The sequence below is a fragment of the Mauremys mutica genome, chromosome 11 (genome assembly GCF_020497125.1).
Source record: "Mauremys mutica isolate MM-2020 ecotype Southern chromosome 11, ASM2049712v1, whole genome shotgun sequence".
In the NCBI taxonomy this organism is placed as follows: domain Eukaryota; kingdom Metazoa; phylum Chordata; order Testudines; family Geoemydidae; genus Mauremys; species Mauremys mutica.
In genome coordinates, this window is record NC_059082.1 from 57,038,875 (window position 1) to 57,057,246 (window position 18,372).

General features: G+C 43.0%; 1 protein-coding gene across 1 annotated transcript in view; it reads right to left on the minus strand.

Moving 5' to 3' along the window:
- Positions 1–1,240: 1,240 nt before the first annotated feature.
- Positions 1,241–18,372, minus strand: part of LOC123344726 (ectonucleotide pyrophosphatase/phosphodiesterase family member 7-like) — a 50,757-nt gene continuing 33,625 nt past the window's right edge. The window contains exons 3-5 of the mRNA XM_044981193.1: positions 16,612–17,238; positions 10,362–10,699; positions 1,241–1,323 (exon numbers count right to left, since the gene is read on the minus strand). Coding sequence (XP_044837128.1) covers positions 1,263–1,323; positions 10,362–10,699; positions 16,612–17,238 — 1,026 coding nt within the window. The 3' untranslated portion in view covers positions 1,241–1,262. The remainder of the gene's footprint in view (positions 1,324–10,361; positions 10,700–16,611; positions 17,239–18,372) is intronic.

The following is an 18,372-nucleotide window of genomic DNA, read 5'->3' on the forward strand; positions in this document are numbered from 1 at the left end:
GGAGGCATGACTGTAGGGCTGTTGAATGTTTTTGTTCAAATTTATATTGTACAGCTATAAACATTTCAACAGTGATGTTTAGATAAATAGAGAACACCCAATTGAATCTAGGTACTCTAATAAACCTGTTGGCAAACTTGGAGGAGAGAGAGAGGATAAATGGTCCAGTGGCCTTCTGGGGTTGATACATTCATGTCATGAGGGTGTTAATACTGAAGCCAACCACTTGTGGTCAATTGACCATCTCGTCAGTTGTCCTTAGAACGGAAACAGTCAAAATGCTGCTAGGTGAAAATGACCAGTGTAACCTTGCAACAGAGTATACTGCGTGTCGACGGCAAATGTAAAACTGGTGCATGGAATGTTTGAATGTTGTCCAAAACAGCTAAGCCAAGGCCTGAAATTGTGGCCATTATGTTGCTTTAGTTCATGCTTAATTTGCAGATATCTTTTGGGAGGAAAAAGGAGAGAGAAGGCAAAAAGGGCTGTCTAGTCTAAGGATGCAGACCAAATACAGGATTCACAAGATCATACTAACTAGGGGTATTCAGGATTTTGTTTTTCAAAGATCTGTAACTCTCTTGTGCTTTCAAGAGTAAAAGTGACTAGTTAAGGAGTTCCTTTGCTAAGCCTGTATTCCTTATTTGCGTGCCATGTTGTCCATGAAAGGACAGTAGCCGAGATTTCCCACAGCACAGTGAAGCACTGAGGGAGTATAAATAAGGGGGCTTGAGAGGACTAAGGCACGAATTCTGGAGTTTAAGGTGTCTGCGGAGCCCCACGTCCTAAGGAAGGGTGGCAGACATGAGATCAGCACCTCGGAGTGTGCCTTAGAAACCCAGAGCTAGGAACAGTGACCTGACTCTGCCCAGAACTGGTTAGTTTAGGAGCATATGGGATCCAGCGTTTGGGGCCACTCCCAATGGACTGTCCAGAGTGGGGGACAAGCCTTGTAACAAAAGTAGCAACACACACACACGCTTTCATTGTACAGCTTTTTGTTGCATATGCCGATGCTCTCTTGTTTGTGAAATGATACTATGTTACTATCCTCGCTGTTTTGAGACCAAGGGTTTTTTTTAGGACCTGTATTGTAATGTATCTAGCCAAAAGTTTTAAAAAAACAAAACATGTAAAATGATCATTTAATCTAGCTTTCTGCCAGTTTCTGGTAGCAGACATGCAGCAAATAGAACCAGAAAGAACAAGATGGAGACTTGTTTTTTCAAATACTTTGTGTCTTCTCTCAAAATGAAAATGGTTCACAACATTGTTGATGATGAAGGTGGGTTCTTCATCGCTTTGCGATGATCCTTCTTTAGCCTGTAGGTGGGGTGAGAAAATACTTGTTAAATGGATTGGAAGCTTTTTTTCATTAAGTTACAGTAAATACTGCAAAAAACATTTGGGGCAAAATTCTCCTCTCTAAGCTGTACCACGGGTCTGTGTTGCATATGATATACTCCTACTTACAGATCTCCCACTGCTGTCACCTGGAACTAATATGTACGGTAATAGAGCAGAGGTGGGCAAACTACGGCCCGCAGGCCACATCTGGCCTGTGGGACCGTTCTGCCTGGCACTTGAGCTCCCGGCTTGGGAGGTTAGCCCCTGGCCCCTCCCCTGCTTTCCCCCTTCCCCTGCAGCCTCAGCTCACCATGCTGCCAGCACTCTGGGCAGCAGGGCTGCGAGCTCCTCCCAGGCAGCGTGGCTGTGAGAGCCGCTGGCCTGCCCCGGTGCTCTAGACTGTGCGGCGGCATGTCTGGCTCCGGCCGGGCGGCGCTACTGCCAGTCCTGGTGCTCTGAGTGGCATGGTAAGTGGGCGGGGAGTGGGGGGGTTGGATAAGGGGCAGGGTATCCTGAGGGGCAGTCAGGGGACAGGGATGAGGGGGCAGTTGGATGGGGTGGAGGTTCGGGGGTGGGGACAGGGAACCAGGGCGGGGGAGTTCCGGGGGGCAGTTAGGGGAAGGGGGTCCCAGGAGGGCACAGTCAGGGGACAAGGAGTGTGGGGGGTTGGGTGGGTCAGGAGTTCTGAGAGGGGCAGTCAGGGGGTGGGAAGTGGAAGGGGGTGTAGGGGGGCGGGGGCCTCACTGTTTGGGGAGGCACAGCCTTCCCTGTCTGGCCCTCCATACAGTTTCGGAACCCTGATGTGGCCCTCAAGTGAAAAAGTTTGCCCACCCCTGTAATAGAGGTATACACAGTGGTGTTAAGTTTTCATAGGCCATAAAATGCATACCTCCAGACTGAGACTTTCAAAGCAAACTAAGGAGATTTAGACATCCAACAATTCTCATTAATTTCAGTGGAAACCATTTAGGCTTTGCGCATCTCAGCCTCTGTCTATAATGACCTATTTTTACTTCTGTTCTCTCTTCAGTCTAAGGGTAGGTTTACACTTACCTTCCGGGTCAACGCGGTGAGTTCGACTTCTCGGAGTTTGAACTATCGCGTCTGATCTAGACACGATAGTTCGAACTCCGGAAGCGCTGTGGTCGACTCCGGTACTCCACCACTGCAAATGGCGGTGGCGGAGTCGACGGGGGAGCCGCGGAGTTCGACCCCGCCGCGTCTGGACGGGTGAGTAGGTCGAACTAGGGTACTTCAAATTCAGCTACGCTATTCATGTAGCTGAATTTGCGTACCCTAGTTCGACCCCCCTTCTTAGTGTAGACCAGGCCTAAGTCTCCATAAGAGAGCGCTGTGTGTGTGTGCATCTCATCCATTACAGTCTGCAGCAACTCTGAGGACAATATGTCAGCTGAAATATCCACACAGGGATTGTTCTTAGAAAGGTAAAGGTGTGGCATGCAGAAAATGAGATGCATAATTACACATCATACAAACAAATCTCAATAAGTGGCCCTTTACTAATCTGGGCACTTTTCCACTTGCACCAAAAAAGGGTCATATCTTTCCTATCCTCAGCAAATATGAATAACAGATGTTGTGATGTCAACTATTACTAATACCTAGAACCAGCTTATGTGGCTGTTCTTCCTGTCATCCTGGGTCGCTTCCATGAATGTCAAAAACTTACCCTTTACTTCTAACCTAGTTAAAGCGCTGCTCTCACCATGACTACAGCTATCACAGGTGACTAAATTATGCTCATTTTGGAGGTTTAGAATCTCACAGTAGGTAAAATGTTTCTGAGGAGTCTGGTGGTTTCACATTTCACACTCGACAAAACCAGAGGAAAACATATGCTCAGACTAAAAAAGAAGCCTTGGCAACTGCATTTTGAGTGAGCGCATTTCACCAGTGTTCTTACAGATCATTGCTGCTTATAACAGATTGCTCAAGCCATTTCTAGAGTCTTGTACCCAGAAACAGATGATATAGCTAACAAAACATCTGGTACGTTACTGTTAATTAGAAACTGAAAATGCTTTCTGTGTGTGTAGGGGGAACCTATTTATTTCAAGTTATAGATGACATATATACAAAAGATATATATCTTGCATTACACGTAACTGAGAATGGGTTTCCTTCATCCAAACATTTTGAGCTCAATACCTTAAGCACAGAAAAAACGAATTGAGATGTTTCCTATACGTGCACAGTCCAACTTTCAAGTGCAGGAAAGTAGGAATAGGCCTATTGGCTCAAACAGACACCCTATCTAGCTCAGTGGTTTTCTTTGAGAATGGCCAGTAGAAGATGCTTCAGAGAAAGATGCAAGGCCCCCTTTAAGGAACAAGTATGGAATAATCTGTCCATAGGGAAATTTCTCCCTAACTCTAGGTGGTTATTCCCTGAAGATGTCTTATTAGACATTTGTGTGAATAATATTCTTTTGACTCCTGCAAAGTATGTAACTTTAATGGTATCTCACAGCAGTGAGTTCCACAGGTTATTTTATGCATAGGTAAAAATGGTATTTCTTTTAATCTGTTTTAAATCTGATGCTGTTCTAAATTTCATAAGCCATTCCCTTGTTCTAATATTATAGGAAAAGGTCAACAGGATCTCCCAATCTCTCTTTTCTATACTGCTCATTATTTTAGATTTCTCTATCTTGTTACTTTTTGTAGGCATCAGTGTTACTGCAATACACATTGCTATGTCAGGTTCAACTTTTACAACAGACTTATTCTGAGGTGAATTGTTACCTGAACTTGATGTTTAAAAAAAAATTCTGCATGTCACTGAACTGGTTAAGAGTAAACTTCAGTTTACATTTCACAAAAGCCTGGGTGTGTAGAGGACAGAAGGCAGTTCAGAAGCAGTGTTTCCTGCATATGTGCATTAACAGGAGTATATATTACGAGTTATATTCTCATATATTGCAAGCACTTTTTTTTGGTTGTGTTTTATCTTGAGCTGAGATCTTTCTAAACCAGTGGTCCCCAACGTGGTGCGCCTGCGTCCTGGACCCTGGGAGAGCACTCGCCGAAATGCCGCCGAATTTCAGCGGCATTTCGTTGGGGACGCCTCTCGATGATGCCGCTTGCCATCGACAAGTGGTGTCATCAAGAGGCGTCGCTCCCGAATTTCGGCGGGGACGCCTCTCGATGACGCTGCTTGCCGTCGATAAGCAACGTCATCGAGAGGCGTCACCGCCAAAATGCCGCCGAAATTCGGCGGCATTGAGGCGGGTGCTCCACCGCCGCAGTGGTCCTTCGTCTGGTGCCCGCCAGACGAAAAGGTTGGGGACCACTTTTCTAAACAATGGAGATGTTAAACCTTCCCTGCTCCCATCCTTCCCCCATGGGGGGAAGGGTGGAGGGAAGGAGGATTTTCACAGTGTAACTTTATTTAACATTTATTTAAAGTTCCAGCTCTAATTTTTCACATAACTTTATGGGTACACCGATGGCACTACTGTGGTGCTGTTGCTGATTGTTTAAGAGTAAAAGATGAGACAGGTTGCCCTTGTAGCCAAAATATTTGGCATGGTCCTTTTTGTTTGGATTGTGAGGACCAGGGACATGGCCCCCTGGGAGGCAATGGGACTCTTTCTGTTGACTGCAGTGGGTGCTGGATCAGGAACATAATGCTGACATGTAGTGCTGTCTAGTTTAGCATTCCATATGTGTGGAACTGATTAACATGGCTGAAGAGGATGCTGGAAATGTGGAGAAGGAGATGATTGCTGGTAGCATAGGAAAGGAACCAGATGTCGCTGTTCTCTTTCCTGTCTAAATCTATTTTATATGTGTTTCCTGCAATTTTTTTCCATGAAATTGTTATTGTGCTAAGTGCTATCTCATTCTGATGAAGGGGTTGGGTGTGATCCACAACTGCTAAGCTAATTGACCCACAACACCATCGGCATGGCTTTTGAAATGGGCTCCTCTCATTGAGGTGCTTGCTTTGACAATCTGTCTTCCTGGTGATAGTGCGCTGTCCAGAAAAAACACTTAAGTATATCAGTTGTCCAGATTTCATCTCTCTATCTTTGACTCCAGTAGGTTTGGATTTGTGCTGCTGCACAAGAATAATACTTATAAAACCAAGACAATAAGAACTGCTGTACAGGGTCAGACCACCTGGTCCATCTAGCCCAGCATCCTGTATTCCCACAGCAGTCAGCGCCAAATACTTCAGAGGGAGTGACTAGATCAGGCAATCCATCTATCCCCTTTCATCCACTCCCGGCTTCTGGCAAACAGAGGCTAGAGCAGGGGTAGGCAACCTATGGCACATGTGCCAAAGGTGGCATGCAAGCTGATTTTCAGTGGCACTCACACTGCCCGGGTCCTGACCACCGGTCCGGGGGGCTCTGCATTTTAATTTAATTTTAAATGAAGCTTCTTAAACATTTTAAAAACCTTATTTACTTTACATACAACAATAGTTTAGTTATATATTATAGACTTATAGAAAGAGACCTTCTAGAAACGTTAATGTATTACTGGCACGTGAAACCTTAAATTAGAGTGAATAAATGAAGATTCGGCACAGCACTGCTGAAAGGTTGCCGATCCCTGGGCTAGAGACACCCAGAGCATGGGGTTGCATCCCTTGGCTAGTAGCCATTGATGGACCTATCCTCTGTGAACGTATTTAAAACCCCTTTATAGTTTTGAGCTTCACAACACCCCTGGCAACAAGTTCCACAGGTTGCTGTGCATTGTGTGAAGAAGTACTTCCTTTTGTTTTAAACCCGCTGCCTATTAATTTCATTGGGTGACTCGTGGCTCTTGTGTTATGAGAAGGAGTAAATACCACTTCCTTATTCACTTTTTCTACACCTGTCATGGTTTTATAGACCTTTATCATATCCCCCCTTAGTCATCTCTTTTCCAAGCTGAAAAGTCCCAGGCTTTTTAATTTCTTCTCCTACGGAATCTGTTCCATACCCCTAATCATTTTTGTTGCCCTTCTCTGTAGCTTTTTCAATTCTAATATCTTTTTTTGAGATGGCATGACCAGAAAGGCACACAGTATTCAAGGTGTGGGCATACCATGGACTTAAGACAGAAAATATTATAATGCATCTGTGTATCTATCCCTTTTCTAATGGTTCCTAACATTCTGTTCGCTTTTTTGACTGCTGCTGCACACTGAGCAGATGTTTTCAGAGAACTATCCACAATGACTCTTAGATCTTTTTCTTGAGTGGTAACAGCTAATTTAGACCCCATCATTTTGTGTGTATAGTTGGGATTATGTTTTCAATATGCATCACTTTGCATTTATCAACATTGAATTCCATCTGGTATTCTGTTGCCCACTCACCCAGTTTTGTGAGATCCCTTTGTAACTCTTTGCAGTCTGCTTTAGACTTACCTATCTTGAGTAACTTTGTATGGACTGTGAACTTAGCTCCCTGTTCACCCCTTTTTCCAGATCACTTATGAATGTATGGAACAGTGTTGTATGACAATTGCATGTTACCATCAAGATGTTGTGTCATCACCTTGTGATGCAGTATTATGTATGATCCAACATCAGTATGAAGACACAGGGTCTGGGAGGACACTCACTGACATCAATGGATCAGACTCACAATGACAATGCTGCCATGCAGAGGCTGAAATAAATTCAAGACCATACGGATACGTCTACATTGCAAAGAAAAACTCATGGCATTAAGTCTCAGACCCTGGCTTCATTGATGTGGGCTCAGGCTGCAGGGCTAAAAATAACAGTGTAGATGTTCCCACTCAGGCTTGAGCCTGGGCTCTGAGACCCTCCCCTCTGTGCTGGGCTTCAGGACCTGAGCCCTAAGCTGAGGCCAGTCATCTCTGCTGCTATTTTTAGCCCCATGAGCCCCAGTCAGTTGACCTGAACTCTGAGACTCAGTGCTGTGGGTTTTTGTTTGCAGTGTAGACTTGCCCTCAAGGGCCTGGTTTCCAGAGGTTATGAGCCTTTCCATTTCCCACCGACTTCGATTGGTGGTGTAAGAATTCAGCACACTGAAAATCCAGCCTGAATTGTCTTGCAATCCAAAGCTGGATGTGGAAAACACCTGTGAAATTTGAGGTTGTTACACCATTTGGAAGTGTGGGCAACTCTACCTCAGTGGGCCTGAGTGGACCCAGGTATTGTGACTTTCCAGCAGGCTCCAACATCATAAAGTTAAATGGGTACTTTTTGCTATTTACTTTCCCCGTATCAGACCCCTCCGTACTATGGTTAATGCTATTGCAGTCCCCTTTTAAATAACTAAAGAAATATAAAACAAAATTAAAACTTCTTGACATCTATATTGTCACAAGAAAAATGGTCCTCATAATTGCTGGCTGAGAGAATCCTAAATAATGAAGCATTCCATAGATGCATGCTATTTACTAGAATGTTTCCATTGAATGTAATAATGCTCACATATATATTTCATCCAGAATAATCAATGTGAGTGTGAAATATGGCTAAATTATGACTGGAAAATGATTGAACCAATGTTTTATTGAGATTTCAAAGAGTGGAAATGCAATTTTTGGTGTCTTGTATATTTTAAAGGCGTGAATAAAACATGATTTGCAATGAACAACTTGGTGCCTCCTAAAATAAATCTCATATTTGCTGATTTTCTTTCTTCAAGTGCAACAACATTGCATTCCATTCCTTCGCACAGATAAATATTAATTAATCAGTAATGAAAGCTTAGGGATTTATGGCATAGTCTCTTATCAAACTAGAACAAGATAGACTATTATTGCTGTCATAAAGTAGCTTTGAGGAAAAAGGTTATAATATGGAAACTTAAGAGGGAAAGGATACAGAAGTTTCCTTTTTGCATTAGGTAACTTTTAAATGGAGGATTTTTTTTTTCTGGGCCTCACTTAGCAGTGTCAGACGATGTTCTATGGAAAGCTCATTATGACAATGCATTTTGCTGTCACTCCTCCAGAACATGTGCAAAATAATCATCGGAACAGAAGATGAATATCCAGTTAGAAAGTTGCCTTTAATTACAGTTGCATTTGCTGCTGTAGAACTCATACCCGTAAAGAGTCAAGTTCTGGTCTTATACCTCTAACTCTGGCCTCAGTGGAGTTACTCCTGATTGCTGGGAGTGAGAGAGCGGAGAATCAGGCCCAAAGAGGCCAGACTGCTTTGTTTCATGGGGAGACAAATAGGGGCTTGTTTACACAGTCACATAATGTGCTTTACAAGGGTGTAATTTCTATAACTTATTACATGTTAATTGGTCCCTGTAGACCCCGCTGGTGCACACTAAAGGTTCCCTAGTGTGCCTTAACAAAGTGCTGTTTCAAACAGCACTGCATTACAGAGCACCAGCAGGGGCTACACAGATGAATTAGTGCACAAAATATTAGTGTGCTTTAGTTATGAACCCTGAGGGTGGGAGGTGACTTACCCTAATGTGCAGACAAGCCCCAAGACAGTAGAGCCTGATTCTCGACTGTCTTGCACTTTGTGTAGCCATTTCACCTGTGTGAAGTTGGTATAAAATGCTACTGAATCAGAACAGTAGCATTACGTTCCAGCTTCACATAAGTGTAAATGGGTCTACAAGGTGCAAGACACGGAGAGTCAGGTCTATTGCATGGCACCAGGGGTGGCTCCAGGCCCCAGCATGCCAAGCGCGTGCTTGGGGCGGCATGCTGTGGAGGGCGCTCTGCCGGTCGCCGGGAGGGCGGCAGGCGGCTTCGGTGGACCTCCCGCAAGCGTGCCTGAGGAGGGTCTGCTGGTCCCGCGGCTTCAGTGGAGCCGCGGGACCAGTGGACCCTCCGGAGGCACGCCTGTGGGAGGTCCACCGAAGCCGCGGGACCAGCTGACCCTCCGGAGGCACGCCTGCGGGAGTCCACCGAAGCCATGGGACCGGCGACCGGCAGAGCGCCCCCACGCGGCATGCCGCCATGCTTGGGGCGGCGAAATGTCTAGAGCCGCCCCTGCATGGCACCTGGCTCTGAGACTCAATGCTAAATGTTAAGGCCTGAGCTTCAGGCACAAGAGTACCTGGCTAATCTAGGTGTGTGAAGCACTGGTGTTGATAATGCTGCTCTGCCCTGAAGTAGCATCTTTCACACAGGCATCTTAAGAGTCATTGACGCCTAATAAATAAAGGTTCATGACATCCTCTTTATTACTGGTGCTGATGTGGGGGGAAGGCAGGGAAATCTGACTGGACTTTCAGAGCTCAGGGTAGGCTTGTAGGGCTTTCCCTATTTTTTGAGGACAAAGGATTGCCCAGTGGTCAGGGTGCTGACCTGAGACTTGGAGACCTGGATTCAATTCTTTGCTTCACCACCCACATCTTTCCTGTGTGACCTTGGGCAAGTCAGCTGGTTGCTGTGAGCCTCAGTTTGCCATTTGCAAAATGGGGATAATACTTTCCTAACTTACAGGGGTGAATACCCTAGAGCAGGGTTTCTAAAACGTCATTGCACTGCAACCCCCCCACCCCTGTTTGACAACAAAAATTACTACACAACCCCCACAAGGAGGAACCAAAGCTTGAGCCCACCTAAGCCCCACCACCCTGGGTGAGGGGTCCAAAGTCAATGCCCCACCCAGGGCCGAAGTCCTCAGGCTTTGGATTCATCCACAGGCGGTGGGGCTCAGGCTTCAGCTTCAGCCCCGTGCCCCAGAAAGTCTGTCAGTCCTGGTGACCCCATTAAAATGGGGAGTGACCCATAGTTTGAGAACCGCTGCACTAGAGTCTAAAGGTGCTCAGATATATGATGCCCATTACTATACTGAGTACCTTGTATGGTAACTATTGGTAACCATTTTTACTGATGGGAATGCTGAGTGAAAAGTTAAATGGCCTATTCAGGGTCCCAGACTCAGTGTCAGCCCCAAGATTTATTTCTCCTTTTGTCTGTGTATGTACACGGGCCCAAGCACTGTAATATCTGAGCCCAAGACCTCCTAATTCCCATCTCCCTCCTTCCAGTGCTTTCCCCTGGTGTAACTATCCAAGCCCTAAAGAAAACTTTACTTACCCCTTCTTTCGTTGGATGGCAGTATAAGTCACCGATGAGAGGAATATTAGCACAAGCACTGCTGCTATGGCACTTAAAATTATTGCAGTAAGCAGGATGTTTGGCTCTGGCTGTGAAGTATCAATGAGCATTTTCTGTGTAAATTCTAGAGATCCATTATTGGGCTGTGGATTGATGCCCAGGAGTTTACACATCAGTGGATAAATGTGGATACTGTCAAAGGGCTCAGCTAAGTAATTCTCTTTGAAATCAGGACCAAAAGCTCTGAATATTGTCTTCATGTCCATATCCTCATTGTCAAATCCATGATCTCCTTTGTTAACGTATAATATAAACCTCTGGGGAAAAAACAACCAACAATCAGTTTTAGCTTTATCTAGGCCTTTCATCCCAAAGGCACTCTCAAATTTAACATTCCATACAGCTGTCACTTAGTCACGAGTCCTATCTGAAGATGCTTCTGCTTCTGGGGTGAAATCCAACTGCTATATAATAGCACACAGCAATACAAACAAACTTAAATGAGGCAGTGAAGGAAAATACAGTATCCAGCTGAAACTGCAAGGGACTTGAGGGAGGTAGAAGGAAATTTCAGTAAGAAATGTGTGAAGAAAAGCATTAGGTTCAAGAATGTGCTTTTGTGTTCGCTAATTGATGCATTAGGTTGGCGTAACACTGAGCGTTGACAATTCCAGCTCATGTGTCTCTTTAGATTTTCCAGATAACACCCCAAAAGTACATCCACTTTCTTTGTTTGTTTTATTAAAATATGGAGCCAAAATGTTGTTGTAACTCTGACAATGGTCAATGCACCTGATTCCCCTCTGGATGCTAAGGCCAGATCGTGCCTTGATTTATGCAGCAGGGCAAGGAAGCAAGGAGCACCTTATGCTTCCTTGCGCTGGTTATCCAGGTCATGGGAAGGACAGCTGTCTCAATGGTGCTGCTACATTGGCTTCCACCCAGCTGTGGGAGTGGGAAGAGCCTTTGCTCCTGCCCCCACAATGCACTGGCTTGCATAGCTATGCTGGCACAATGGGGGGAAAATATGCTGTAGCAGGTATAGGCCTTCTCCAGGGGAAGTATCTGCACAGCTGGGGACCTGGGAGGCAGATTGTGACTCTGAAAGTCACAATCTGCTTCCTGAAGTGCTCCTGGAGCAACACAACAATGCTCTGCCTTCTGCTGGAGGCTCATGGGAAAGCCACAGACGAGCTAACTTGTTTTAATATTAGGGGACTGTGATAATGCAGGACATGTAATTGCCAAAAATAACAGTGGTGTGAGTATCATTCCACCAAAGCTTTGCACTCTGTGACTGGATTTATGGCTTTAGCCTGATTCCGTTTATCTTGATATTCAGAAAGGGTGACTTTCTAGAAAAATCTTAGGAAAAGGTGGTTTGCATTCTTAAAATACTTGCAGTGATCCATTGTAGAAAATAGGTATTGCTCCAAAAATGTTATAGTGCAATTTAACAGAACCATAATACACAAAGATAACAACAAATGTTAAATAGTCTAATCCAAATCTCCCGTCTGATTTAAATTCTAACCATGAGCAGTCAACAAACCTTAGGAACTGCCTCACTGGCCACCGAACACCCCTGTTGCTTCATAAAGTAGCTGTAGGCTCATTATTTTGGCTCAGATTAAGCTGACCAAAACTTCTGAGGACAAAATTGGAAGTTATAGGGTAGACTATTGAGTGTTTGTCCACTTAGAGGACAAGCTCTATAGCTTTTTATCTCCCCCAAATCTGTCATGTAACTATCAGTCCAACAGAAGGGAAAAATACTCGTTATATCAATATGGGCAAATGGATACGCATAGAGGTATCCATGTGGGGAAGAGAATGATGATGTTTTTGCACAGCGACTGAAGGAATCTCTATTTTAGCAACAGAGAAGAGCTGATCCCTTAGTATGTCTTTTTAGAGTCAGGGAGGGGATAGTACTTTCTAGAATTCTGAGGATGATTTTTCAAAGTCCAATGGAAACAAACTACTCACAATTATACAAAGTGGTAATCTGAGGCTCAGAGCCATTAAGTGGGTCTCCCAAGGTCTTTCACACAGCAAGCCAGTGGGGAAAAAAGAGAACAGAACGCGAGTTACCTGACTTCCACTGCCTTTGCTCTCCTCACTAGACTGCCCCATCACACCTACTGTATAAACTGATCTAGTTTTCTAAATAAAAAACGCACCCCCCCAAACTAATTAACAAACAGGCGGTGGTTTGTCTGCTGTAATTGAAGTTAAGTTCCAATTTCCTTTTCAGTTGCCCATAACTTTCTCAAACACACTTCCATGTGTGTCCACAGTGAAAAGGAGAGCGAGTGAATCCCCAAACACATCATCATTAAAGTTCTACAGCGTCCCCTGCCTCTGAAAAGAGCAACTGCTGGGCTGAAGCTTAAAAAAAGTGGCTGAGCGTAAAAGGACAAGTGGGCTGGCAACCCCACAAGAATACACCAAGTCAGTAAGGCTTGAAGGGATAAGTGAACAGCAGCAGAAGATAGTTGGAAGGAGGAGCAGGGAGGAATAAATACACGAGGGGGAAAAGTCCATGGAAGAAAATGGCCTCACTTAAGGTACAGAGACCTAGTGCCAGCAGACAGATAGGTTACCACTTGCTGCCATCATCCATGGGTGGAGGTAAGCAAGAGGGAATAAAGGTTTGAGTCTCTGTCAGGCACTCAGAGGAGTGACTGGAAACTCCGTAGAAGTTACTCCGTAAGAGACGGAAATGGTTCTGAGGAGGCAGGGCTCTATGCCCAATTGACAAAGAAGTGGGTTGTAGCTTGAGCTTAGCCTGTTCTGTATGACACTGATGCCTCTGAGACCTCAAAAGTGAAACCTTGTGGGTGGGAATAAAAATTGCTGGTGCTAGCACAGAGGGCCCATTCCACAAGCATGCAGGTCCATTGCTAAGCAAACCATGAATGAAATTAACAGTGGTTTAAAATAGTTCGTAAGCCTTTTAAAAATGTCTGCCACAAGAACAATGAAGACAAAGTTTGGATAGCTGTCACGTGGTGATGGATAGTTTATAAAAGAGATAAGGAGCGGTGTAGGGATTACATGGGACATCTGAGCATAAAGAAATCCGGTGTGTTCCTACTTAATATCTTTCGAGCTACAAGAGCAGAGTATTACTGAAATGTTCAGATAGTACTAAAGCTGGGGGAGGCATGGTGAGAGGAGATAAATAATGCAAAAGGGATCTGAATAGACTAGACATGTGGGCAGAGTAAATAACAGTGAGATTCAAGTTAGAAAAATGCAAATAAATACACTGAGGGGAAAATAACCCCAAACACACATGCTGCGTGAGAAGGAGAAACTTGGAAATCAATACAGCCCTTGGCATGATCGTGGGCGGTAGGTGAGATAAGAGTTTGCTGTATAACATGGCAGTAAAATACAGCCATGGTTGTCACATTCAAGGGCTCCATATGGCATGCAGGGGGGGTGCTAGTTTCGCTCTCTGTACAGTTCTTGAGACAACATCTAAAATGCTACTTTTGGTTGTGGGCACCCTATGATCAGATGCTGAGAAGCTGGAGGGGGGCTCAGGGAAGGGCTCTGAAAGTGAGCATGGTGCTGGAGGGATTGATCACAATGAAAGGAATAAAAGAATTAAATGTTGGCTAAAGTAGGCTGGGTAAGCGACAGCTAGGATTCTTGGTGGGGACATAGTTGACTAAAAATACTTGGCACGTGACAATACAAGGAAGGAGAATTTGTTTAGGATGGACCATATAAGTCTCATTAGGAGTAATGGGATGAAATTGCCATTGAACTTCCAGACAGTGAGGTCTGTTAGGTTGTGGAATAGTCTCCCAAGGGAAGTGGTCCTGTCACTTGGACAATTTCAAACCAATCTGGATTAGATTGATAGGGTTTTTCTCTCATTAACTTCTAAAATTCCAAGTTTGATTTAAGGTCTGCTCAGGTCAGTGAAGCTCTTTCAGTTTGCATCACAGAGGCTGTGGCCCAGGAAGCTCAGCTTCATGGGCATATTCTCCCACTCCATTCAGCCCAGGAGCTTAGCTGTCAGCCTTGGGAAATGGATGAGTCTTAGCCAAGCTGTGCATATGTAGCATTTTCTCTTCTGAAGAATATTCACAATAAATTCATAGCTATCTTGAACTGAGCTATCTATAACTGAGCCTCCTTAACAACTGTCTAATTGAAATACATTAAAAAGTCAGAGATATCCTAATGCACGTGCACGTCCACATTAAAAAAATCATAACTTTCAATCTACTCAACTGATCTTCAAAACTGATTTATTTTTTAAGACTCAGAGAGAACTACAAAGCGATCAAGGGTGCAGGTTCTAGATCCAGCTGTTTTGGAGTTGCAAGCTCACAGAAATTTTATATGAATGTGTGGAAAAAATTTAACTTGTTCATATGTGCATAACTCAACTAGAGCTCATGCAGTTCCACTCAAACTTTTCCAACAAATACAAATTTGGACTATGACCAACACTGATAAATTTCTACATAAAATAGATTTATTTAAGAAAATAATAAGCAGGGGAGGTATTCATGTTGAAAGTCTCATTTTATTAAGTGATTTGCTCGTATAGTACTCTCAATCTGAGGCTTATGCAAAATTAGTCCTCTAGAATTCCACCTAGAATAGTAAAAAACAAAACAAACAAAAACAAAAAAAACCCACCCAACCCTTGTTTTTATAAAGAATATTTTTAAATAGGAACATCTAACTGACACGTTGCAGAACTCCAGCGATTCATCTGAACCCAGATGGCTATGCAATTGGAATTTTAGTTAATGGGAGTTTTATTCTAGTCCGCTGAGTGAGGACAGAAGTCTTTGGCTCATAACAAGTATAGTAGTGAAGAGATGATATCCATGGATGAAGATATTGTTTCTCTTAGAGAAAAGAATGATAGTTTTAAAAACAGGCTCCCTGAAAGTGCATGGTACTGTAGTAGGATGAGAGAAAAAACAAAAAGCTAGGGAATGTGTGTGATTTGAGTTTTGTAAAGGATTGTGGCTATATAGTTAATAGTGTAAACTTTCATAGGAAATGAATTTGATGTGAAAATCTATCAATCACTTTATGTTCTTAAACTTGCAAACTTATAGGTGAACACAGTGTCTCGCCAGAATCCTTACACTTGCCTGTGTTTTGAGATTCAGCTTTCTTACTCTTCTAAATGTACTATAGAAGACATGGCATTCAGATGCCGTAACTTATTAAAATGAAGATGGAAAGATGAATTGAAGATATCATTCTTATTGGCCTTCCTAGAATAAAATGCTGTCTGAATATAAACTTTACTGGAACTCATTTAGGGCCTGATCTGAAGCTCACTGAAATCAATGGTGGGATCTTGGGATTTTTTTTTAACTCTTCAGACTCCCTTTTCACCCTGTTTCTCTAAGTGAGCACCTCAAAATACCAGGCATTTTAAATCCCCCAAATGGCTTAATGTTTTGATTGTCCACAAGGTTCCATTGGTCAGAGGTTTTAAGGCAAGTGAATTGTTCCAAATTCCAAACCAGAGACCTCAAAGCCTGCTAAAACTCAAAGATTCATTAAGTAAAATGTGTGGGGCTCATGTGGCTTTATGGCAAAGCTCAGGTGGTGCACTCGATAAGTTTGTTTTTTAATATGGGCTCCATCATTTCATAGATTTCAAGGGACTATTTGATCATCTAGTCTGACCTCTGTATAACACAGACCAGGGTATGTTACTCCTGTATTGAGCCCAATTACTTGTGTTTGACCAAAACATGTCTTCCACAAAGGCACCCAGTCTTGGTTGGAAGACATCAAGAGACACAGAATCCATCTCATCCCTCAGTAGCAATGAAAATGTTCTGTTGGTGTAATTGTTATTTTCCTGTAAATAACAGGATAAAATAGTATGTACATATTTGTTTATATAGTAGTTGCTCTTAGGATCCCAGTCATGGACCAGCACCCAATTGCGCTAAGCACTGTGTAAACACCGTGTTAACAAAAAAGAAGTCCCTGCCCCAAGAAGCTACAATCAGTACCATAGGCTAATACATCCTTATTCAGGATGTGGTAAAAATACATGTTTTATCTATCAGCACTGGAAATTGCTTAATTTATTATGGAGCAAAACCAACACCAATTACAACTTGTGAACAATATTGTAAAATGACTTGTCTGTGGAATCTTCTAAAGGTTACTCTATGGCTGCCAAGAAACCTGATTGTGGTTTTAGATTCAGTAAGGAACTTACCCCATTAACACTATAGCCAGGGTCACCATAAACAAGGATTGGTAAAACTCGTTCATGTTTCGCATAGTGGAAGTGTTCAGGAAACTCTTCTTTTTTATACACCTTTAGATGAGGATGAGCATTCTTCAGTGCCTGATATAGTTCCTCTTCTTTTCCTACTTTGGGGGTTATCATCCCAAAGCCACCATAGTCCAGTATGTCAAACTTGACCAAGTTGCTGAATTTGATGTAGTTGGACAATAAGATCTCCTGTACTTCAGGTTTCTTCTTTACTGTGGTCATACCATGATCAGATGTAATGATGACATTCAGCTTATTCTTCAGGTTATGTTTCTCAATAGCTTCTACAAGGTAGCCAATGGTTCTATCAATCTGTTGAATGATAATCTTCCTGTCTTCTGTTTCAGGGCCCTTTCTGTGCCCCACTTGATCAGGTTCTCCATAGTAAAGTGTGACAAAATCAAAGTTCTCTTTGGTAAACCAGCTCATAACCATATCGATGTTTTCTCTCCACTCTGTCTCATTGCTGTCAGGATGATCAAACGACTCTACTAGAGTTCTGTCGACCGACTGCCCCTTGTAAGTGGCACCACCACCAGGATAATGGAATGAGGCTGTTTTTTTCCCCTGAAAAATTGAATAGATGGAAGGTGATATTTGTACTATTAATAACAGGGCAAAATCTATAACGTCAGTTACTTCTGACAGCTGTGTACCATACCTGTATATTAAACAGATTTCAAAACATGGGAGCTATGTGTTGTGTATGAAATATAAAATTATAAAATTTAAGAAAATGCAGATGAACATAGCTCTTAGGACAAATACAAAGCATATATCTTAAAAATAACATTTAACATAATTTGATGGCATATGTGAAATAAACTTGCAGTCTCATTTTAGTTCTTAAGGGATGAATGATGTGTAGATTGGATGTATCTATCCACTCTCAGCCCTACTTCCTCTCTACTTGTCCCCCAGATCCACCCCAAAATATCACTGCTACAGATACCATTGGAACATTGGTGGTAGACTCACTATGAAAAGGTAAAGTTACAGGAAAACCAACTATCTTCTCTCTCACTCCCTCTATCCAGAGTTACCACATCCAAAAAAGAATTGAAGCATGTTGGCAGTGCATTATGAAAGAAGCTCATGCTGCAATGAGGAAGATTTCAGGCTGTACACCTGGAGCCATATTGACTGAAAAATGTTATGGCATGAAATATATCTTTAGTGAATTATGCGCACATCTGGATGGTAGAATATTAGTGTATGCAATTCAAGGAAACTAAAAATATTGAAGAACAAAACAAGAAGGGAGAGTGAGAATTCGGATTGGGTTGTGCAGGAACATTGACACAGGCAGAGCGAGATTGGGAGTTGAGAATTATAATTAGGAAAAGGCCTAAACTGTTTACTTTGGATCTGAATCCATATCCATCTTGGAGTTTATGCCATGTTTAGAGAGATTTACATCTAGGATTACCTGTTTGCCCTTTTATAGTGATAAGCCTGCATCACACAACTGGATCCAGGAAGGTCAACCCCAAATATTCAACATTCATGAGTCAGGCCTCCCAAAATCATGGGACTAATAAAAATCATAAGTAATGTTGGGTTCTTTTCATTTGGTTCTGAAGCAATTGGTGTTCATGTTTTCCAGCTTTCCTCTGCCACCTTGAAGGCTAGAAATTGAATCTTTAATGAAAGCAGAGATTGTCATGAAATAACATGATACCAGAAGTTGGGGCTTTAAGA